General features: G+C 40.4%; 1 protein-coding gene across 7 annotated transcripts in view; it reads left to right on the forward strand.

The window, feature by feature from the left end:
- Positions 1 to 23,883, forward strand: part of LOC126281382 (probable cytochrome P450 6a20) — a 106,648-nt gene extending 82,765 nt beyond the window's left edge. For all 7 annotated transcript variants that reach the window (XM_049980305.1, XM_049980306.1, XM_049980302.1 and 4 more), the window contains 3 exons: positions 3,499 to 3,720; positions 7,214 to 7,474; positions 23,605 to 23,883. In XM_049980305.1, the coding sequence (XP_049836262.1) occupies positions 3,499 to 3,720; positions 7,214 to 7,474; positions 23,605 to 23,774 (653 nt within the window). In that variant the 3' untranslated portion in view covers positions 23,775 to 23,883. The remainder of the gene's footprint in view (positions 1 to 3,498; positions 3,721 to 7,213; positions 7,475 to 23,604) is intronic.
- Positions 23,884 to 26,125: the final 2,242 nt, after the last annotated feature.

Raw genomic sequence — 26,125 nt, forward strand, 5'->3', positions numbered from 1 at the left:
GCGTGGTTTTCACGCTGGAAGCCATTTTATTCATACAGTACATTAGTGGACGGCACGGTGTGATCGAGAGCAGGTGTTCCAAGATGCGCCGATGGACCTAGAGGCGTCCAGTACACGCCACAACATGCTCAACCGTGCACCTGCAAATGCATCAGTTTGCGCCCAATTTGATTGCACTTTTAAAAATGGTACTGCGTATCAGAACATTTGTCACTTCCGATGTCTGAACATTATCGTACTCGTAATGAAACGTTTAGATCAAGCCGTTTTTCACTGTGTGCTGCAAATTTCTTCACTTATATGTACAATTGGCCATATTACAACTTAAGGTAAATCTCAAATGAACATTGCACACATTATTAATGCATACATTGCAGATAGCATTAATAAATACAGTTCGTTAACATTATGTGTATCAAGTCTTGTGAAATGAGAACACAGCTCAGACAAACAATGTAAACCAGTTTTATTAACATATGCATCAACGAAAAGCTCATCTTTGGAGAAAAATTTTCACTACAGTAGTTTGAGAAAGTTCGTGGCTAACACTGAAAATACATATGACTGAACTTTGGCTGAAGCCCTTAATGATGGAAAGTTGAAGTTTGATATTCACTTGCTCGCAGAGAAAGATGCAACGTAAACTTCAGTTGTTAGAAGAGCAATGTATGAAGATGAAACTGACGTCCTGCTCGTTCCCAGTGCCTAAGCCAAGTCCTGGTGACAATGGCTACAGACATTAGTGGCTTCCTCGGTCAGCGGTGGCCGGCGAGCGGCATGGCGTCAAACACAGCGAAGATTCCAAAAGAGATATCTCCAGACCTCAACGAGAGTCTGGCTTGGAGTGGAATTGCTACACCCTTAGTACCCAGGCCCCATGTAAAGAGCTAAACTGGCGAATCGCACTTAAAGGGTGAGTGAATATTAATGGTCAAACAGACACAGGTCCACAGAGAAACCAGTTTTGAGACAACTGAGTACGTTGTTTATAAACTCTGAAAGCATACTGTAAAACCTCTAAAGTCGTGTTTGCAAGTTTATCGTTGGTATTCGAACAACTGGCATGAAACTTATTTTGATATCGAAATACGTAAATCTCAGTGCCGGACGACAAACCTGTGTTAAAATTAAATTTTGACGGCACATATTGATGCCTAGCCAGTACATCAAACAACTTGTACGTGAGAGAGCAATTCATTTCCGACGAAATTTACGTACACTATCTGACTGCAAAACAAGTGACTCAGATTAAAATGTTGTTCCTGAATACTGTTAATCTTTATCTGTGATCTTACAAACAATGACTCTACAGAACTGTTCATTTAATTACATAGCAAAAGGAACATAACATTTAAAGCACCTGTCTTTAGGATAAAACTGCTTGAAAACTCACAAGATACCATATTTCTGAAATCTTTAAGTGACTTAAAACATCTGAAATGATACTTTTACAAATACACTCCAACAATTATTGTACCTTACAATGGACATGAATTTTGATGATGGTTCAATTTGTTGGCTTACCTATGCGCACGGAACGCTCGTGTATTCTGCATCCTGTTACTATTAAGATAATGATGAAACTATCAAAAATCTAATTTCATTTACCGTACTTGCGATGTGCAATGCAAGACGGTATCTTATCACTTTCTATAAAAATGATTCTGGAACACACAACTCGCGGTGTGCAATGCGAGCTTACAGAACACATTCATAAAGGTAAAGAAAGAAAAAATGAGAAACTAAACTTAACGACTCGTAAATGAGAGGAAGACTCCAAGTTAAACTATGCTTCATTAAGCCAGAACAGGTACACACATTTTCATGAAGTTCTCACAACTAGATTAGTTACAAAAATATTTCTTAATAATTTTCTTGTGCACGATTACATTCCTTGACACTTGTCTCAGTTAAAAGACAAAATTATATGTTCAATTGTTTGTGAAATCTTGCGGGACTTAACTGCTAAGGTCATCAGTCCCTAAGCTTACACACATCATAACCTAAATTATCCTAAGGACAAGCACACACACCCATGCCCGGGACAAAATTATATAAAACTATTCACTGCATTATAATATTTCTGCAGTACATTTCAGCCATACGCAATGTTCCAAAAGTCGAAATTACACAGTTACAAATATTACCTTGAAATTTCCCCTTTTAACATTCTTCTACTGATATAATATCGTTTTCTTTACTCAAAATATATCTGTACAAAATCCTTCTTAAATAATGCTGCCTCCACTACACGACAGACCAGCTTCCATCCTTGTCAGATCGAGTATATAGCCAGTCTTACACACGCGACTTTGCTACTCTCTTCGAAAGAAGTAACCCCTCTCACAAACAAGTGTGGTCTCAGGAACAGAGTCCCGTAAGAGTTCGGGCAATGCGTGTGCATCCAGCACGGGACTCGGACAGATTGTCTGCCTTGAGTAATGGGTGTAATGGGCAGGGGCACCACGAATGTATTGTGTGGACATTACGTTGGGAATGTGGGTCTCACGGGAAGCGTGCAAGGGATAAATCCCTGCAGTCGCACTATCCTCTGTGCCCTCGGTGGCTCAGATAGATAGAGCGTCTGCCATGTAAGTACCAACTGCCGGTTCGAGTCCCGGTCGAGGCACACATTTTCAACTGTCCCAGTTGATGTATATCAACTCCTGTCGACAGCTTAGGCTCTTGATTTAATTATCATTTCATTTAAAGAGAGTTGCATGGTCACCGATGTTATCGGTTCTTTTAGAGATATCCGAAAGAACAGATACCATCTTCATACAGTTACCTTTCAGCTCTTCCTAACTACGAAAATCGTAAAGATGTGAAAAAATTACTGTGTATTTCGGCAGAAGCGCAGCTGCCTCATGGTCCAGGATTACTTAAGGATACTCCATATAACCTGACTGATAGTCGGCAAATATTGCTGCGACTATGAAAGAACACGACGAAATATTAGACTAGACACCTGCAAACGTTTGTCTGGAAATAGAAAAGTATTCGAAATAATTCGGAACTCTTTCCGGATACGGTATTGCATGCAGCCGCAAGACTGACACAGCCTCAAGTGTCGCTTATCGCCTTCCGTAACAGTTGCGAGAGTACTGTGACTGCAACATGTAACTGTAATATACTAAACTACGAGTAGAACTGCCTTGCACGTTCATTAGTAGCAACAGTATTTCTACCGATGTACGCAGTTACTCTTTTAAACCATCGGTATTTTCCTGACTAGGACAGTATTTGTATAGAATGAAGACCGATGGCCACAAATTAGCGATTATTTCGTAGACCGTTCGTTCACCATGTTTACTAAGTCAAATTTGCTCCTGGCGTCTTGATCTGTCAACTGTATCGTTTTACCCCATTAATTTCGAACACTCGGTACACATAAAGAAATTTCAGATCAAAGCAGGCGTTGACTTCATTCTGCCGTTTCATACTTTGTCTGTTGGGAAACTAATGTGTCACGTAGCTCACGATGTCCTGCCATTGCAGTCTTCACGGATCTGGACATAGCGGCGCAGGTAACGACTTTCATGACGGACGGCGTGCACACCAGCTCCACGGCCATGTCGTTCGTGCTGTACGAGTTGGCGCTCCACCCAGACGTGCAGCAGCGGCTGCGGCAGGAGCTGCAGGAAGCTCTCAGCAAGCATGGAGGGCAGCTCGGCTACGACGTCATCCAAGAGGCCACTTACCTGGACATGGTCATCTCAGGTCAGCGCCTGCCTTACCTGCTTCTACGCATACCACCTCTGTCTTCGCAACGTACTCATAGCTTTATGATACAGAGCAGTCCGACCCTAGAGAGACAAAAGTATCCAAACCGTAGAGGATTCCAAATTGGTTACCATGACGTGAGGAACTAATGGTTGGAAACGAATATTTAGTTTCTATTAACATAAACGTCTAACATTATAGTAAGAACTACAACTCACAGAAAATGTCTGAAAAGACGACCAGCAATCTATTGAAAACGACTGGTGCTTTTTGACAAATCTTCTCCCTCCACTATCCAACATCATCCCGTCAAAATCTGCTGCACAATCACATATTTGTCGACAAACTTAACAAGCTTTCTGAGGCTTGAACGACACGGTTTCTTTTAATCTTGTATCCACAATGATGAACTGCTTTCATTCTTTTATGTTGGTTTATCATCTCGCAAAATCATATACAGTTTAAAAAGTATATTTCCACTTTCGACTGTCATTAGCCATCTTCCGGTCATAAAAGCGTGGTTCACTTAGAAGCACACTGAGAAAACACGTTCTCACTGTGATTATGGGTGAATTTCTCCTTCCTCTTTCGATATGAATACAGCCTGTGATGGTCATACGTAGCACTCTCATTTGAAATTTTGCGATTATTCTAGATGATAACCCACTTAAAATAGAGATTTCTCAGTTACAGGATGTCTCCATAACGATTTAAATATCCTTCTTTACAAAAAGTTCTTTGAATTAGCGATGCAAATGTTGTGGAAACTTGAATTTGTATTGGCCGTAGATCCACAATTCCAACCTCCCCCCCCCCCCCCCCACCCCCACCCCCTCATCCCCTGGCCCCTTAGAATTTCACACATAAGTTGGTATACAAAGTACCTCAAGAGGAACTGTCAATATTTAGCGATTAGGGATATCACAGGTACTATCAACTGAAGAGAAAAAAGTCGAGTAAACATGACTCTCAAATGCATACCTTAAGATCTATGAGCACATTCTGTGAAACACATCTCTTCTACTCTTTGGTTTCCATATTTTGAGAGGTGGTAGTACTGATTAAAACAAGAAGAAAATGTCCAGCAAACTTGGGATGACGTGCATATTTTAAGACCAATGAGCACTTGTTAATCTTCGCTGATGTGAAACACATCCTTCTACTGAACAAGTGCTCATAGCTCTTAAGGTTTGCATTTTATAGCCTGTGTTTACACGAGCTTTCTGCTTCGAATGATCGTTCCTACCCTATCGGTGAATACTGAGCGTCCCTCCTGGGACTCTCTGTACGTGGGATACAGCAAATATTTCAGTGTAATTGTATGACTTACACCTATAAATCATTTATGAAAAATTCTGACACAAAAATTACGTAGCTGTAGTTGGGTATGTTAAAACAAATCGTGTCATTGAGTGTTTCTTTTGTTTTATCTTTGGAAGTCCATCTTCTCATCTTTTATTAGTCTAATTTTTTTTATCTCCTTTAGCTAAATCCGCTTTCATTGTCATGGTTTTCCGATTTCCTACAATAGTTGAACACAGCATAAAAATCACTGGCGTTTTGCTTAATGCAACATATACATAAGATACATAAGGTATTCTCAACGTGTGATGGAGACTGCTCAGGTAAGGGTCTGGTGAAGCCTTCACGTTAATACGCAACTCACTACAAATTAACTTCTATAATAAAATCACGCAATTGTTTGTTTCATATCTTGATCCCATGTAAACCATTTTTATTTGTCATAAAAAATCTAACCTAACCTAACCTAACCTAACCAAGCAATGCGAATGATCTGTTTATTCGGAAAGTTTTAATTTTAATCAGCATAATAGTAAACATTCTTCATATACCTTTTCCTTCGACGTTTCTGCTGTTGATCTCTTGGATCACTGAAGCACCTATAACACGTACAGGGAGTGGACAAAAATATGGAAATACCAAAAACGTATTACCATGTGTAATACGTTGGCATTCAAAACAGCTTCCATTCGTCTCGGAGAGGACAAATGCTTGTATAAAATGATTCTCAAGACCATTTTAAACAGATTCCTGAACAATAATGGGAAGTACAGGAAACGATAATGAAAGTGGACAGCGATCAAGCACCCTTCTCCCCAAAGTAGACTACACAGGCTCAATAATTTACAGGTCTTGTGACTGTGATGGCCAGGGCAGATGACAAAATCTATCATCTTACTTACAAATCCAGCCCTGAACGATGTGAGCTGTGTGAACAGGGGCGTTGTCGTCTTGCAACACAGCACCATCTTTGAGGAATAAACACTGTACTACCATATGGGCGTGATCGGCCAAAATTGTCACATAATAGTTGCGAACTTGTAGATCAAACATGGGGCCCATGGAATACCGTGAAGTGACTGCCCAAATCACCACTGAACCCTCACCATGTTTCATTCTTCGGACGCAAACTCGGACAGAGATGGAAACAATGTGAAAGAAGACTCATCCGAGAAAATGACTTTCTTCCTTTGCTGTGTAGTCCAGGTTTTATGGCTTCGACAGCACGTTTTGCTATTACGGGCACTTGCATCACTGATGAGTAGTTTGGAATTGTAGCTCGCCCTGCAGTTCGCAGCTCATGGAGTTGTCTTCGTATTGTTTTGGTGCGATAGGATGGCGAACGCGACATTGACTTCTGCAGGGACTTTTGCACCTGTCTCTCTCTTATTTTTCGTGACAATCCTCTTCCAGTACCACCTGCCACAGTTACTGAACACCTACTCTCCTATGCTTGGTGACTTAGCGGATGTTTCTCCGTTTTTCCTGTGTATGGTATAAACTTCGATATGGTGCCACTCGAACTTAAAAACTTCAGCTGCCTTGGTTACGGAAGCAGCCGCCATGCAAGCATCAACAATTATCGCAGGTTCTAAGTCACTGAGCTCCGACTCACTACTACACAGAACACTGTTCTGACCACGGCTGGTACTTGCAACGTATTGAGGACATTGCACGGTTGGTCAAATACAACAAGGAACCTGAAAGCTTGGCTGGTATCTGCATTTATGTTGAAGCACGCATTTATCGAGATGTTTCGATATTTTTGTCCGTCTGCTGTATTGTCTTCTGTCAGTAACATTACATTCTCTTCACACCAGTCCATCACTCACGCAATTCATGTCAGCAGTAGAAGCAGACATGAGAGCAGATGAAATCCTTCTGCAGTGCTGGCGGTGAAGTGGCGAGCACGTATAGCTCCTTTGATTGTTCTCTAAAAGACCGACAGCCAGTGGAATACGAACGAGCACTAGCGAATGCCAATGGAACGCGAACGATCTCTTGCGAATGCCAGCTGAACACGAATGGAAACTTCACGAAGGTCCCTGAGATATCATCCCCTCCTCCCCCCCCCCCTCTCCGCCCGCACTTTCTGTCATTACCTGTAATTTGAAATGTGCTCTGTGAAGATAAGCTCGGGAACCACTGGGTGTGACGTCACAGAAGACCCATTCCCGCGCATGTGCAGAGACGCTGCGGCTGTTCCCTCCTGGAGGGCACCTGGAGAAGACGTGCACGGCGGCCTACCCCCTGACGACAGCTGCCGGCCGCTCCGTGACGCTGCAGCCCGGCACCACAGTGGTTGTCTCCATCTTCGGCCTGCACCGCGACCCTCGCTACTTCCCAGAGCCGGACGTCTTTGACCCTGAACGTTTCTCACCAGACAACAAGGACCGCACCTCGATGCAAGCGTTCACACCTTTCGGATTGGGACCACGCTCCTGTTTGGGTGAGTTTTCAGAGGAAGTACTGTGCTTTTAAGGCTCGATGCACGCGACAGATTTATTATCGCGAGCTTGCAGCGTCATTTTCTTGCGCGTGTCAGTAGTGAACCAGCGTCCGCCCCCGTAGCTAAGTGGTCAGAGTGACAGAATATCAATCCTAAGGGCCCGGGTTCGATTCCCGGCTGGGTCGGAGATTTTATTCGCTCAGGGACTGGGTGTTGTGTTGTCCTAATCATTTCATTCCCATCGAAGCGCAAGGGGTCGAAGTGGCGTCAAATCGAAAGACTTGCACCAGGCGAAAGGTCTACCCGACGTGAGGCCCTAGTCACACGACATTATTATTATTAGTAGTAGTAAACCAGTAACTCCCCCCTTGATCCTTTAAAGATGAGTCTACAAAATAGCTTTAAACTCTACAAAGTAGTTAATGTGTCAAATAACTGACGCTAAGCATGTAAAACCTTTAAGACTCAAAACCATAATTACATAGACGGGAAAAATCACAACACCAAAAAATAATTAATGTAGAATAATGAAGTTTCAGGAATACTATACATTTGTCTAGGTGACATATTTAAGAGGTAGGTTTGCAAGGTAACAGTTTAATGTAAGCGCAAGATAAGCCATTGCAAATGTTAGACCTCGATGTAACTGCCAGAACGTTACATGCAAGATGGAAACGAGTGTGTGCATGGTGTTGTACAGCTGCTGGATGTCAGTTTATGGGATGTAGTTCCATGCCTGTTGCACGTGGTCGATCACCAGAGAGTCGGTGAATGCTGGTTGTGGATGATGATACAGTTGTCATCCGATCATGTCCAATATGCGCTCGAATGGAGACACATCTGGGGATCGAGCAGGCCAAGAAGACATGTCGACGCTCTGTAGAGCATGTTAGGTTAGGACAGCTGTATGTAAGCGAGTGTTATCCTGTTGGGAAACCTCCCCTGGCTTGCTGTTCATGAATGGTAGCAAGCAGATAGAATGACTAGACTGACGTACAATGTTTATCAGGGTGAGTTGGGTAGCCATGAGATTGATCCTGTTGACATACGAAATTGAATCCCTGACCATAACTCCACGTGTCGATCCAGTGTGTCTAGCACGCAGACTGGATGGTTGCAGGCCCTCAACTGGCCTCCTACTATCCAACACAAGGTCATCACTGTCAGAACCAGCTGACTTTGGAAAACGCAACAGACCTCCACCCTGCCCTCCAACTCGCAAGGGGAAGTGGTTTTGGAATCAGTGGAATGCACATGCTACGGAGCATCGGGATGGAAGCTGTTCTTGAAATAGCCGATTTGTAACAGTTCGCTGTTTCACTATGGTGTCAACTGCTGCTCAGAATGCAGCTGGAGTTCCAGTATGATGCTCCAGAGCCATATGCCAAACACGATGTCTGCCCTCTCGATAGTGCCATCTGGTCGTCCGGTATCCGGTCTTCTTGCGACCGTACTTCTCGTCACCTCCACTGCCAGCAGTCATGTACAGTGGCCACGTTCCTGCCAAGTCTTTTTGCGATATCGGAGAAGGAACATCCAGCTTCTCGTAGTCCTATTACACGATTTCACTGATAATAGCATCTTTGTCGCCTTAAAGGCATTGTTGACTGACATCAATTCATCGCGTCCAGTATTAAAGATAATTAACGCCCATTACTCTTACAGCGTGCATAAAAAAATCTGATTCATGACCTCACAGGGACGCTACTAGCGCCACTTTTCCTGGACTGGTGTGCAGTTTGAATAGACATCTTCTTTTAGATGTAGAAACATGCCTACCACCTTTCGTTTATGACGTACAACTTCTTCTTGGTGTTGCGATGTTATTCCCGTCAGTGTATGTTAGTTTTATTAGTTTTGAATTATTCACCCACACACTAATGAAAAGTCAAAACCAAAACTCAGTGAGTATCGTCTCGATAAATTGCCCTCCGGTTAAAATAACAACTAATTTTTCATGCATCTCAGTGTTTGTGACATCACGTGTCCTGAACCATGTGTCATACAATGCTACAGTGTTGAGGTACATTCAGCGGTTTACATGAATATTGCCTGAAATTTGTAGCAACTAGAAGCAGTAATAAATCAAAAGATTATGCCCGATCCTGAACTTCAACAGGACTAAGTGATAAACTTATCAATTTTTTTATTTTGTGTATGTGTGTATGTGAGTGTGTGTGTGTGTGTGTGTGTGTGTGTGTGTGTGTGTGTGTGTGTGTGTGTGTGTGTGTGTAAGGTGGGGGTTAGGTTTCACCGGGAAAATGTTTCGAAAATCTTTGAAAAAATAATGTCTGAAGTTTGTTGGGCCTCGATAAATGTTCTCATCCATAAATACTGGATGAATATATTCTGGATATTTTGCCCCAAGACGTATACACAGTTTGTGTAATAATGGTCTTACTATGTTTAATTTTCACCTAAGATTATAGCCGCTTAACATTTAGATTATCGCAACATTTTAGATTTAAAAATTTGGCAACTACTTATATGAAATCCATAAGTACATCTACATCTATAATACGCAAGCCACTTTACGGTGTGTGGTGGAGGTTACTTTGTGTGCCGTTGTCACTCCCACCTTTTTCTATTCCATTCGCATATGGTTCGCCGCAAGAAGCGTTGCTGTTATGCCTCCGTGTGGACTCGATTTCTCTCCGAGTTTATCATCATGATATCTGCGTAAGTAGGAGAAAGCAATATACTTGCTGACTTTTCTACGAACGTACTCCCACGGAAACTACACGGCACAGCATACCGTGCGACAGGAGTTGGCTGAGCATCTCAACTAAACGTGATGCTCTTCTTTGGATTTTGTGTTCTTCCTCTATCAGTCCTATCTGGTACAGATCAATAAAAAGCGATATTCAAGTATTGGTCGAACGAGTGTTTTGTAAGCTACATTCTTTGTTGACGGACTGCATTTTCTGAGGTTTGTTCCAATGCACTAACTCTGACCTTTGCAATATTCGTGATTAGTTTTACGTGATCGCTCCACATCAAGACTTTCCGTACGCGTGCTACTAGGTATTTTATGGAAGCAACTATTTTCAGTGATTGTTCTGCAATTGTGTAATCCCGCAGTAACCGGTCTTTCTGCGCATGTTTTCGTAAAATTTTAGATTTGTTCATGTTGAGGGACAATTGACACACTCTGCACAAACTGTTGATGCTCTCTAGGCCTTCCAGCACGTCACACAATTTTTTAGCATCACGACGTCCCTGTATACAACAGGAAAGCCTTCCGCGAGAAACTTTGTGGAACTTCAGACGATATTTGTTAGGTCATTTATATACGTATTGTGAAAAATGGTGGTTCTACAGGGTGGGGAAAATAAACGGTACCAGGAGAACAGGTCCAGGTGGAATATTCGTCCGCATGATCGAAGTAATATGCCGATCTCAAGGGACAGGTGTCGGATTGATTTGGTTGGCCTCTGAAGTATTTTTCTGTAAACCTGAGACACATTTTCTGGCGTGCGGGTACATTTCACAATGTTTTTTGACTTCTACATCTACATCTACATCCATACTCCGCAAGCCACCTGACGGTGTGTGGCGGAGGGTACCTTGAGTACCTCTATCGGTTCTTCCTTCTATTCCAGTCTCGTATTCTCTTCGCGAAATATACGTAGGAGGGAGCAATATACTGCTTGACTCCTCGGTGAAGGTATGTTCGCGAAACTTCGACAAAAGCCCGTACCGAGATCCTGAGTGTCTATCTTGAGCGTGTCTCTTGTTCAAGACGGATCCTCTCTGACGCCATTTTAGGACTAACCCTTGCATGCCACTCTATTTTGGCTCTCTGACAGCATTAAACTTCTCAGCAAACAAATGACCACACCGTTTCCACGACTTTGCTGTCACGTAGCTTTCCACACAAACACCCGCTGCTCCTCTTGTGAGTACCTTCGTCCCCTTTGCCTGCTCCACTCACACTGACAAAGCCTTAACTACGCTCTGAACCACGTGTGGACAACTTGGCGGGCATACACGTAGTGTACGCTCGTGGGGTGTGATTACGTTCATACACTCACGTCCAATCGTAACCACTCGTCCAGTCCACTTTTATTTGTCCCACCTTGCATAATACTCCCCTGGGGCGCGCGCACGGTAACCTTCACGTCTGTAGACTTCTCTCGTTTAAGAGTGACATGCTGTGTTCCGTTTACTAGAAACTCTTAAATCGAGTCACAGAGTTGGTCTAATATTCCGTATTCTCGCATTTTGCTCACTAGACGACGCTAGGACTTTGATCGAATGCCTTCCGGAGGTCAAGAAACGCAGCATTTACCTGGGCCCCTGTATCTACTGATTTCTGGGTGCTGTGCACGAACAGAGCGACTTAGCTTTCATATGATCATTGTTCCCGGAACCAATTCTAGTGCTTACATAAACAATGAAAATAAAATTTTTGATGTCCCTGAGAAGCCTTAGATAAGCTATCTGCCACTGGCACTGGGTCCCTTGCCTCAGGATAGGGATAGGTGCTTAGTAAGATAGGCCAGCCGAAAAATGTTTCTATTCTAGCACAAAAAGGCGAATATGCTCCTGTTTAATAGACTTTGACTGAAAAGTGGGATGCCAGCTGCCTCATTCTACCTTCCTCAGCACCATTAAAAATTTTCCCAAATATTTTGGCATGCGAACATATTTGCGCTCTTTCTGACGTGTAACTCACATCTCACACCCACAAGCTCCCCCTACTGTAATTCGTTTTAACTATTCCATCGCTATAAGTCGTTCTCTCACTCAATCATTCGGCCTAACATACTGTCATTCTCTTTTTGTGTCTCTCCGACACTATCTCTTGTCTCACAGCCACATTCTCCTTCTTTCTGTCCTACCACTACAGTTCCGTCTCACTGTGACTGTCACCTCTTGCTCTCTCTTACTGCTACTATCTGATCCACTCCTTTCCAATGCTGCTCGCCCGACATTATCACTCTCTTTTCTTCGTCATTGTCATAAAGTCTGTCTCTCATTATCATTGGCTCTCACCCACTTCCACTTTCTCGTTCTCTTTATTCCTCTCTCACTGGCACTGTCTCCTTCACTCTTTTCCTAGCACTGTTCCGTCACTGAGTCCCTCTCTTTCTCTCACATTACCATTGTCTCCTTCGTTATTCTTGTACCACAACCACTGTCTTCTGTCTTCCAGTATTTATAACTATTGCATCTCTTTCCCAATTCCACTGTCGCCTTCTTTCTCAGCAAAAAAAAGTTCGAATAAGTTCGAATGCAAAATGTTTTGGGAATTTTTTAACAGTGCTGAATCTGTGAAACCACTGTAGAGATTTTGATTCGGTCTAGTAATTCCCTGGACCGATATCTTGCCAGTATCTACATCGGAAACAGGCAACAATCATTGAGCTTCTAGATCCCTAGGATCGGTGAAGTATATATAGATATCTAGCCTCAGTGCGCGAATCTTACTTGCACTTGGCCAATTATTCCGCCTTTCGAGCACCATAAATTCTGCCGTTTTCACTAAAAATGCTAGGTAACAACCACAACAGAACTTTCTCAGCTCTAAGTATGATACAGAGGTCGTTTCAAAAAACTGCAGACGTTCTCCATTTGTGAGACACTTCTCTTCTTTTATTCATACGAAAGCGGAGAATGTCCTTTGTTTACAATCCTCACGCTGAGGACATTCTCAGGTGAGGTAGATATATCCTCCGACTAGCTTTATGCATTCGAACCTGATAATGTTTGTACTCCGAAATTCGGAGTACAAAGAATATTCTCAGTTTAACTCGTACGACGCAATAGTTATTGCTTGCTGTCGCATGCGTACTGATTTGATACAATGGAGAGGGCAAACCAGAGGGAGGCAAACCAGGGAGTATGGATTAGTTTTGATAGAGAATGGCGGTTTTAAGTACTCATAAAAAAATTCCAGTTTAGACCCTGTTAAAAACCTTCGTAATACCGACTTTTAAATCATCTGATCACTTCCCCCCTGGTAGCGGGGCCCTTGGCAATACACACTTGTTCGTAACCATAGCAACAGTAGCCGTCGGCCTGCCATGGAAGCTGCCGGGTTTGTCGTGAAGAAATATGGTGAAAATAGGACATATATCACAAGGAGTACGAGATACGGTTAAGATGAGAGCCGAATATTTGTGAAAAGTTTTGTGATGGTTTTGGTGAGAAACGGGATCACAGGGGAAATGGTAAGAGCAAGTATCACTATTAAGCGATTTTGTGTTGGAATTGTAATGGTGGCGTTATTGCTCGATTGTCGACATTCACAACTTGAAATAGCCATTAGCAGCAAGTGATTTGCTTTCTGACGATAGACGTTCGTCTGAATGTAGCCATATTTATCCTATAATAACAGTTTAAAATATAAACTGCTATTTCAACTGGTTCAGTATATAGCAATCACAGAGCCTGCTGTCTTCTGCTTACGTTCCTACAGTGTAGTATACACTGAGGAGACAAAAGTCATGGGATAGAGATGTGCACATGCGTAGACGGTGGTAGTATCGCATTGTTCTTGTGGTCTTCAGTCTGAAGATTGGTTCGGTGCAGCCTTCCATGCTACACTATTTCGTGCAAGCTTCTTCATCTTGAAATAACTACTGCAACCTACATTCTTCTGAATGTGCTTACTGCATTCATCTCTTGGTCTTTTTCTACGATTTTTACCCCTCCCCCATCTTCCACCCACACTTCCCTCCAATACTAAATTCGTGATCCATTGATGTCTCAGAATGTGTCTCATAATCTGAGACCTTCTTCTAGATAAGTTAGCTGCAGTTTTCTTTTTCCATCAGTTCTATTCAGTATTTCCTCATTACTTACGTGACCTACCCACCTAATCTTCAGTATTCCTCTGTAGCACCACATTCCAAAAGATTCCATTTTATTCTTGACTAAACTGTTTATCGTCCACGTTTTACTTCCAGACATGGCTAAACTCAGACATATCTTCAGGCAAGAGTTCTCAACATTATATTCGATGTTAACAAATTTCTCTGCTTCACTAACGCTCTTCTTGACATTGCCTGTCTACATTTCATATCCTCTCTACGTCGACCGTCATCAGTTATTTTTCTGCAAATTATGTTGAAGCAGCGAAACTCATCTTCTACTTTAAGTGTCTCATTTCCTAATCTAATTCACTCAACATCACAGGATTTAATTCGACTACAGCCCATTATTCTTGTTGATGTTCTTCTTGTATCCTCCTAAGACACTGTCCAAATCGTTTAAGTACTCTTGTAAGTCCTTTACTGTTCCAGACAGAATTTCAGTGTCATCAGTAAACCTTAAAGATTTTATTTCTTCTCCCTGAACTGTAATTCCTACTCTAAATTTTTGTTTGCTTGCTTTTACTGCTTGCTCAATGTGCTGATTGAACAGCATCGGTGATAGGCTGCAACCCTGTGTCATCCCTTTCTCATTCTCTACTTCCCTTTCGTGTCCCTCGACTGTTTTAACCCCTATGGTTTCTGTACAAGTTGTAAATCCTCTCGCTCCCTGTATTTTACCCCTCTTACTTTATAAATTCAAATATTCCAGTCAACTTTGTCAAAAGCTTTCGCTTAATTCAGTCATTGGATCTGGACCAACGCGAGCAGCAGTGTCGCGATACGATAAATTGCAATCGCGATAAGCTACAATCCGACCTTTATCGAAGTCGGAAACGTGATGGTACGCATTTCTTCTCCTTAGACGAGGCATCACAACAACGTTTCACCAGGCAATGCCGGTCAACTGCTGTTTGTGTATGAGAAATTGGTTGGAATCTTTCCTCATGTCAGCACGTTGTAGGTGTCGCCACCGGCGCCAACCTTGTGTGAATGCTCTGAAAAGCTAATCATTTGTATGTCACAGCGTCTTCTTCCTGTCGGTTACATTTCACGTTTGCAGCACGTCATCTTCGTGGTGTAGCAATTTTAATGGCCAGTAGTGTAGTGAAGGAACTCACGTCGGTCGCCTACTGCCACTGTGGATTGACGCCAAGTTTCGTCTAACTGCTACGTTCGTAGTACGTCCCACATTGATTTATGTGATCATTTCACGCAGTATTTCTTGTCTGTTGCCGGTGACAATTCGACGCAAATGCCACTGCTTTCGGTTGTTAAGTGAAGCTTGGCGGCCACTGCGTTGGCCATGGTGAGAGGTAATGCCTGGAATTTGCCATTCTCGGCACACTAGTGACGCTGTGGATCTCAGAATAATGAATTCCCTAACGAATTCCAAAATGCAATGTCCCTTACGTGTGGCTCCAACTACCATTCTGGGTTGAAAGTCTGTTAATTCCTCGCACGTGGCCATAATTACGTCGTAAATCTTTTCACTTCATCTGTATCCCTTGGTTTTTGCCACCTCAGTGCATACGAAATTATGAACTTAATAAGCATAAAACACATAATTTACAACTTGTATAGAAACTAGACTGGAGTTCTGAGAATTGAAGGACTTGAAAGGAAATGGTACTTGAGCAGGAATTGTGATATCTTTGCATGTGATTCTGTCTGTAGTTTGAATGGGATTTAAAGTAAATCTAAGAGAAATTTGGAAAAATGAATTAAAGTTCAGGGAGAAAAAATAAAAGCTATTTGATGTTTGCCGATGACAGCGTAATTCTGTCAGCCAAAGAACTTTGAAGATATGGATATGAGGACTAGCATTAAGAAACAAAGACATTTTGGAACAGAGAAAATTGTTAGCATCTAACACAAATCTAAGTGTTAGGCAGTATATGTCGGGTGTGCAGCCTTATATGGAATTGAAACGTGAACGATAAACAGAGCAGACAAGAAGAGAATAGAAGCGTAATAGAAGCTTAGGGAGGGAGATTCTGCAATTGGCGTTTTTGTTTAGCTGATTTTGAAATTGATGATAGAGAGCTACACTTGACAGGAAGTACACCAAATTATTGTATGCCAAGCAATTAATACGCATCCAGTGGATGTTTTTAAAGTAGATTACATTGATTCCTAAGTGAAATTAAACTACATGAATGTAGGAAACCTCCGAAAACCACCCTCCAATTAGCCGATAGAGTAGACTTTCAGAAGCCTGGAACCGAACTAAGATGCTCGAATTATTCCTGTTTGACACTTTATCGAACAGCCATGCCCACTGGACTGCTAGATTCTTAAGTCTGTGACTGCATTTTGCACTTTGTTGCATCCTATAGAGTTTGAAAAAGTATCAACTTCTGGAGAAGACATCTTTTCGGTCTTGAAATTTATACTTTTTTTGTTCCTGATGCACTGATGAACTGGCTCACCAAGAATTCGACACGACCGCGCTCTACCGCCGTAAAGCGATTTTACCTCTTTCCTAATGATGCAAAGTGTAGAGTCCAGCGAGTGTCCAATGAGGTGTTTAATCGACAGTAAGTGAATGATGTACTGGGTAGTTATAACTCAGGTGCAGCTACTCACTGAGTCCAGAGTCCAGAGTGGGCCATCAGGTGCAAATCCGGCGCTGTGAATGCAAGAAAGACGTATAAAAATGTTTCAGTATGTAATGAATTAGGAATGGTACGTAAACATAAAAGGCCAAACAAGTGGGAAATGCATAATGTTGATTTCATTATTAGATGCTGCTTAGGCCGGCCGGAGTGGCCGTGCGGTTCTGGGCGCTACAGTCTGGAGCCGAGCGACCGCTACGGTCTCAGGTTCGAATCCTGCCTCGGGCATCGATGTGTGTGATGTCCCTAGGTCAGTTAGGTTTAATTAGTTCTTAGTTCCAGGCCACTGGAGACCTCAGAAGTTAAGTCACATAGTGCTCAGAGCCATTTGAACCAGATGCTGCTTAAATAATTTGTTCAGGAGACGAAGGTTGTTATTAGGAAAGAGACAGGCGTCAGCCAACTGGAAACTAATTACATGTGGGGTCCCATGAGGTTCCATCTTAGGGTCCTTACTTTTCCTTGTGTATATCAATGACCATTCATCAGTACCATTACGAGATTCCAAGTTTGTTTTGTTTTGCCACTGATACAAACATTGCCATAAATAGCAAATCAATGTAGTCTTAGAAACATCGTCTAATGAAATAATTGTGGGCATTAATCATTTGTTCTAGGCAATTATTTGTCACTAAACTTTGAAAAAACAAACTACTCGTACATACAGTTCAGAACTTGTATGGGGTGTTTCACGAGTATATGCCTAACATATGATGACAAGCACATAGAACAAGTAGACAGTGTTAAATTCTGGGGATTACAGCTTGATAATAAATTCAACTGGGAGGAGCACACCACAGAATTGCTCAAGTGTCTAAACAAGTCTCTATTTGCAATTCGAATTTTGTCAGACATAGGGGATATAAAAATGAAAAAGCTGGCATGCTATGGTTGCTTTCACTTCATAATGTCATATAGGATTATTTTTTGGGGTAATTCATCAAGCCAAGCTAAAGTTTTCCAAGCACAGAAACGTGCAACAAGAGTTATATATGGTGTGAACTCTAGAACGTCCTGCAGAGACCTGCTTAAGGAACTAGGGATACTAACTACTGCTTCCCAATATATTTATTGCTTAGTGAAATTTGTCATTAACAATACATCACTTTTTCAAACTAACAGCTCAGTTCATGAAATCAGTACTAGAAATAAGAATACTCTTCACTAGGATTTAAATTCTTACTCTTGTACAAAAAGGTGGGCATTATTCAGGATAACACATTTCCAACAACTTTCCAGCAGCCATAAAGAGCTTAACAACCAATGAAATTCAGTTTAAGAGAAGCTTAAAGGTATAATTTGACTTCTGCACCATTTCAGAGTAGTAATGTGTTCATTGTAAATAAGTACGGTATTAGTTCTATTATATATTTATTACCTTATAAACAAAAAAACCTTTTTTATTTTAAATTCAGTGCGTTAATGTGATCTTATTAAATGAGTATTGTAAAATCATCTTTGCGTATAGTGTTCACTAAAAAAAAAAAAATGACGATCATTCCACTTGGAACCTATGGAAGGTGCATTGGCTTATTTGTTTTAGTTGTGAATATTTGTCATGTATTATTGTTTTTCTGACATATTCTACATCCTGGAGGACCTCCTCACTATGGATCAATTGTGATGAAAGTAAATCTAATCTAACCTAGTCTAATTCAATACGAACACCGAAGACTTGGACGAGATGATGTACAGCGTCAAATTTGCGCCCGGTGGCCAGAAGTTGAACTATTTTTTTTTCCAGCATAAATCAGTTCCGCATTAACGCCTTAGCCCGTCTACCAGCCAACGCTGTATCTCCGTGAATAGCTTCACTTTTATTATAACCACCTGGCATGTAGAGCAGGTCACATGTGGTTCTGCGATGTTTTGCTGATTTTCTACTCATGTCGTGGATCACTGACTCGGTTTATCCTGAACTTGAATCAGGACTTTTATTCCAACGTTCTTGTTGATCGAGTGTTGCCCTTTCTCCTACATCCTCATCATGAGTGTGCTGTGGTCGTTCCCGTCTTCCAAGACGACAATGGCCGTGTTTGCAAGCTGCGCCCGTACGTTCCGGCTTCGTCGAACTCTCAGGCAGTCTATCAAACCTCGACTACCCTGCTAAATAATCCAATATCAGTCCCACATAAAATGTTCCACACTGTTTTGAAGAGTGGGTGAAACGAAATATCGTAAAAGTATATGTAATTTCATTCCTCTACGGGATCTAGTCATCAGTGAGTAACTTCAGCTGCATATATACATAGCTTGAGAAACTCGTGGATTCTCTTCCTTCCTGAATTTAGGCCATTAAAAAGACTACAGGTAGTGTTACATGGAATTAACACAAAGTCTCGTGGAAGTCACTAATTTTTAATCCGGGGTGTTCGTGTTTCTGCGGGTTGTTGTGACTGTGGATGAAATCTGCCTCGTGATGATGCTGAACACAGAATAAGAAACGAACAGAATAATGATGAGCGATGGTCACCACTGCAGCCTGCATTCCGTCCACCAAATTTTCCTCTCCGGATGGAGGAACTCCATGGCCTTGCTTGAGCTGTTACCAGAACTTCCTGGAAGGATGGAAACTTAACTGTCAGTGTTGGAGCGTCTACCTCTCGATGGAATCAACAAACAGCATTGTAGACCAGCGAAGTTGTGAGCGATTGTCACCACTAAGGGTTAGATGAGACAAAATGACAACGGAAAGTAAGCCCTCTCTAAACTTCATCTTAATCCTTACAAGCTTGCGTCGGTAACTCTGCTGCTGTAGGGATTCTAACATAATAAATTACGAAATGTTTTTTCTGCATGAAATATCATGGTAAGCAGTCAGTAAATCGCAAATTTGTGGGAAAAACGAAGATCCGTAATCAGATGGTGGCTTTAATTTTCCGTCATAACTTATCAGGCGAAAATGATGGCTTTTCCACATAAAAAAGCCTAGTTAAAAACTTATGTACATTGATTTCACTACATTTAATTAGCCCCAACAGAATTTCTTTAGCTGAATAACAATAAAACTCCATTTCATTGCTTACGTTGTTCACGCTGCACAACGCGCTAACCTTCTCCAGAACGGTACATATGAAATGGCTGATGTAAAAAGAAGATGTTATTACTGTGACTGACATAAACACTACAGTCAGCTGATTATGTAAGGAGGCAAACCTCACAAAAAAAGCAAATTTCGTCAGGTGGATAGTCTACACTATTAACGGAAGTGCGTGGCCTTGATCAATCAGAAACGCAGAAAGTGTTCTTACAATGTAAATCACTCATCGCAAAACCAATGATTAGAACCATTCGAATACAAATCTGCGTGCTTTATCACGAGTGCCATTTAAATGATCACGTATTCAAGATCCAAGAAAGGAATTTTGGTAACGAGAAGAAACAAAATATCGAAGTAATGGGACCAAACCCACACATATTGCAATGTCATGACTTATCTCTACATTTCCCTCTGCTTTCTGAACAACAAACACAGATGAGCGATTTCATTGATGCAGTCGAAGCAAAATGAAACAGCACAATATGACATGTGACTAAAACTACTTTTTTACATTCAGCATCACTTCTTCATTAAATCAGTCGAGCATCAAACGCCACACTAATTACATTTTTAAACGATGATATTGGTGCGTCAATGTCGCAACTCCCCTTCAGCCAAGCATAGTGCAACATAGCCGTGTACTTCGGTGAAGAAAGTCGACTGTATAACAGAAGGAAATCTTAGAGTGAAATGACAATCATGTAGCTTTACTTGTGGTTTTGCACATTTTAGTCTTGGGATATAGACGATCGTTCTTATGTAGAACTTATACTGCCTAAAGAAGCACACATCAGGAGGGTGGCATTCTTTCGTTGTCTACGGAATGTAACATCCCTGTTTGGAAAATGTTAATCTAATGTAGTACGATCTTAATGGTTTGTAGGAGTACTGGCATCTATGTTTTACATAACCTGTATTTGCAAAGAAAAATATACACCGTTAATCAACGGTAACTAGGAAGTCCTACTTATATTACAAATATTTGTGAGATATGATGACACGAAATTAACTTGAAGATGATGGTGGCTGTAAGTACTAACGTGAACTTTATTCCTAGAATAATCAATTTTTGTGTACATTTAGGTCTAGCTATAATGATCATTTTTAACACTTATTTCTTTATGGGGGGACTCTATCCAGCATAACTGCAGAGGCACAGCAGTAACTTGACAATTGTAACTAATTAATAACTACATTGCTTGGCAAGAGTTAGAATAAATTGGTTCAGTGTATTTATCACGACTGCGAGAAAAATTAATTGTAATAGATAAGGGTATTTCTCAGAGCACCAGACCGTAAACCAGGAACTCTCTGGACTTTCCTAAGTCTTCACAGATTCTCTCAGAAGCCAACATTGGAGATAATTGACGCCGAACATAGATGAAAACAATTTAGGAGAGAGGTCCGTGGGCGGTATTAGAGAAGGCTGGCGTGTGAACAGTGTCTCAACTTTACTTGCGAATCATGTCATTCGCTTATACAGGTAATTGCAAAAGAATTAAGCAAATTAGTTGGCTGCCGAGAACTGTCTGGAGTAAACTAGTGACACAAGATACGACAAAATCAGCGTCGTGGTGCATGTTTCAAGTTTCTGTGGCAGTGTAATAAAGGAATCTCTAGAAACGGAAGTATCTCAATACTTTTAAAACGGAAAGGAGTTTTCAGTTTAAGGACGACTTCGGATCTGGTACTCAGTTCATTAAGATCTCGGCGGCCATCTCACATGGTAGAGTTAAAACATCCAGGAGAAGCGAGTTACACTGAATAATGAGAATAATAATGGAAAAGAAGAGGACGTCCACATTCAAGTGAATACCACACGTTTGGGCCTTACGTTACTTGTATCAGATATAACGGCTGTTTCCTACATTGCTGTAAATTTGGTCACAATTTCACTAATAACTTCTATCTGTTCCTGTCATGACAATGAGTATTTGTGCTTGACAACGTAGCAGAACAAAAATTTCTCAATTGATAAGCGGAAAATGACGTCCCTTACAAAATTCACGCGGATTACGAACACATATTACAAAAAGTTGAACCATATTTCTCCCTTAACCATTTCAGTTCGCCTATAAGATATTCGTGATCTGAAGGTGAACAACGCTATCCATTGATTCTACTCACAACCAAGTCAGAGTCCTTGAACATCAGGGCTTTTGGTGTTCACGCTGGAGATCTGTCTATGTTAGAACAACAGGATGGTCCATTGAGATTTACCTTTCACTCCACGTAATACTTACTGTATAACGTCTGAGCTCCAATTCCAGGTGAACAGTAACGTTTTACAGCTGGTGTTAAAACGCAGCTGGTAATCACCTAGAAGATTTTCTTAAGGGTTGTAGTCATCCGACTTGGCAGGAAAAGCTTAAACACACAACGCTGACTCAGGCGCAGAAAACTGACACCAAGAACTGAGATTCAAAAACCGGAAGCCTCTGATTATGAACAGCTGCTATCAGGAATGTCATTTAAAATTATTACATATAAACAACGAGTACTAACTATTAACAAATTTGGCTGCCAATTTGTTGATAATGAGAGTTGGGACTATGCCATTTTCATCTCTGTGTGTGTAATAACATACTGGATCTTATAAACGGTAATATCAGTCCAAGATAACTTTCAAATACTGAGGAGTAGACAGTGCTTCTGTACTCCACGTCGATTTTTGAAATGAAGTGCACACATCTGAAGCATCATAGAATCTTATAGTATCGAGTTGTTATGGTAATACGCTTATGTACCATAAAGTGGAGTTGTTAGCTATCTTTCATCTGTCTGAAAGCTGTTATATTGATTTTTTTAAATCTGTCACTATGCGTGGGGTAAACATCTTGGGAATTATTTGTGAATAACAATCATATTATGGCAGATATGTTGGAACAGTTTGAGACCCTACATATATTTGTCTTTGTCTGTGGTTTGTGGAGTCCTTGTATACAATAGTTGCCTTAGAAATTCCGTTTATATTTGTTTTGACCATCATACAATTCTTGGAATAGTGACAATTCTAGCTATTTGGAAATTACTTGTCTGAATGTAGTTTTCAGTTTCTATACTGTTGTGGTATCATAGCCTACTGTACGATGTATGGTCATTTGTTAACGACTGTCAAGCTACTTAATTTAATGTTGCTTTTCAAGCGAATCTTTGATATTGTTATTACTTTCCTCCAGTAATATTTGCAGTAAGATCTAACAATGGAAAATCCGGGTTGGAACAGCGACATGAAAGGGGATTTATTACTGCTCTTCTCATGGAGGAGGCTGTAAACAGCGGACAGGCACATTTGGAAGTAGACAGTTGATATTTTTATGCTATTGGACAAGGTCCGTCATCAGATGAAGAATCACACACATGCACAATCGCACACGCGAAGTCACACACATACAACTCACATACTCTCACGCATATGACCACTTTCATCTCAGTGCCCTGTGGACAGGCTATGTGTTTCTTCATCTGAAGAAGGACTTTTTCCGATGGCTAAAAACGTCGAACAGTCTGTTTTTAAGTGTGTCAGTCTGCTATTCAAGCATCCTCTATGTGGCGAATAGCGGTCTATCCTAATTCATTCTATAGGAATGTCTCCATTATTTGCTTGTGTAAATGTACTCTATGTCTTTATAACGTGCATTTAACGTTTTCCAGGTCAGCGATTTGCATTGTCACAGGTCAAGATGGGCTTGGCGGCCATAGTTCTCAGCCTGGAAATATGTTGCACACCGCTTACCTCCAAGTCTATCGAGATGGATCCCAAGTCTCTTCTAACTGCCAACAAAAATGGCTTATGGCTTGCTTTCCGACCTCTCCCTACATAGGCGAAAAAGACTGACGAAGAAAATAAACGTCAAATTGTTCATGTTAATTTGTATATCTTTGTATGGGTTAAAAAAACTGCACTTCAATAAAAGATCTCGCTTCGTTCGAGTTTTCTTCTTGAGAACATTTTATGTCTGGTTTTCTTCAAACAGTGTATGGAAATCATTAACATCACCAGATTATGAATGATTTTTAACATAATGTCGGATTAAAGATTGCTGACTTTCGACGACGTGGCTATCTTAGAGCGTAATTGCAGCAGAACTGATCTACTGGTGTAAATGAATAAATAACAGAGGGTGATGAATAGCTTTAATCATCTGGCTAACTATTAATTAAGAACAATTATTTTGTCGCAGTTACGTTGGAACAGCTGCAGATTCTACATTTACGTGTCTACCTGTGATTTATGAAGTTTGTTTTCAATAGTTTAGAACTTCATATTTATTTAGACCTGAAGAAGCATTGACAATATTTGATCTAATAGAAGCAACATCACAAAATTGTTTCTGTTTCTTAGGGCTGGGTTAGCTATTTCCCAAGAGGAGAAGGTAACTGAAAATTTTACTTCTCCTCATAGGAAACCACTTATTTTTGAAAGTCAGCATAACATCCATGTTTTTTTCATGTTGTGGGGTAAGTTTTGTATGAACTGATGTGAATAAAAATATGATTCAGAGAATGAATATTCAATTTTGCGGGAGAGTGTGTATTACAATGAAACTTCTTGGCTGATTAAAATTACTGTCTAAAACTGGTCAACAAATGAGATATACATAATCCATTTTATATTATTGATTCAACAAATGGACTGGACACTTCACATCTATCTGACAGTTAAGGAACAGAGAAGTTATCAGTGAAGAAATTATGCAGTGTAACTGATTACCATTTAACGTTACATCCACTATATCATAACATTCTATGTCAGGAATATATTAACATGTCTGCCGCATGCTTAGTGATGGATGTTGCACTGCTAGGCCAAGAGGGGCTACAGTGTTAGGTGTGAGACTCTGTTATGGGTGACAGCAGCCACACGGCAATCAACATATTAAATGAAAACTTTTTTTTAGTTCTGATGTTTGTGTTATATACATATTAAATTGAATACTAAGAACTTGCTTATGAGTTTTAACTGGAGATGATCCATATATTCAAATGTTATATTTTCCATTAATGTATGATTATATATTCATTATACTTTCAGAATAATTTAATCAAAGGCTGAACAGACATTTATTTTGGTTACTCCATACATACAATAATAATATGGAAGTGTATCAAATACAGAAGTTCTTATTTCTTAGGTATTATATGTGAGATAAATGTTTTTACATATTCTGGAAAATCTTACACTTGGTATTTCAGTTACTCCATACATCTCATTTATAGTTTTAACATATCTAAAAATAAAAACTTGAAATGTCAGTCTTCATTGGAAGTTTCTCTAGTTTTCCAGTGTTTGCTACAACTGATTTATCTTTACTCTCAGACTGTACATATCAGTGGTATATAGCATTTGTAATTACCAATTGCATCAAATTTCCTTAAACATTTGATTATTTTGATTTTGGATATAAACAAAGCATTCATGTCTGGTTATTAGAAGATTATTTATTCTGTTGATTAACTGTGATAGTTTTAAACCAGATTACAGTCTGTGAAAGAGTTTTATCTTAATACTAATAATAAATATATAACTCAATTCTTATCTAATTTTCTTCATGTGTGAAGTAACTGCAGACATCTGCAAGAAAGAAGTCAGAAAGCACACAGAAATAAAGTTCAAAATTTATATCTACCTGTGTAGCTTGTTATGGAATATTCCATTAAACTTTAGTTTCTTCATTTCTTATAAATGTTAGTATTACTGCAAATACATTCATTTCCACTGCATAAAAACGAAATATTGTTTTTCTTCAATAAAAAGTTATCTTATCTAAGCTTCATAGAACATATTGTTTCATTATTTTCATTAAGCACACATAACCAACATATTTTATGTACTCAGCATCTAGGCCAAAACTACTATCTGAAATTTCTGGGAAAACGGTTTATTGAGTTTAATATTGTTTCCTTTGCTTGTTTGGCCTATCTCATTTCACATCCAGACATCTTCATGATGTCTCTATGAATGAGAACTCTCTGAAACTTTTATATGGTTTCACATTTATAGTAACAAATTTTCTTGAACACATATATTTACAGAAAACTTTCTAAACTTCACTGAAGAGAGATATAGCAAATCCTGTCATATTGTACAATAATGTGACATCACTGTTATACATTGGGATAAAATGGTGTATAAACTGTAAACATATAACGTCTACAGTCTTGGAAGTTAATG

This window comes from Schistocerca gregaria, chromosome 7, assembly GCF_023897955.1.
Source record: "Schistocerca gregaria isolate iqSchGreg1 chromosome 7, iqSchGreg1.2, whole genome shotgun sequence".
NCBI classification, from domain to species: domain Eukaryota; kingdom Metazoa; phylum Arthropoda; class Insecta; order Orthoptera; family Acrididae; genus Schistocerca; species Schistocerca gregaria.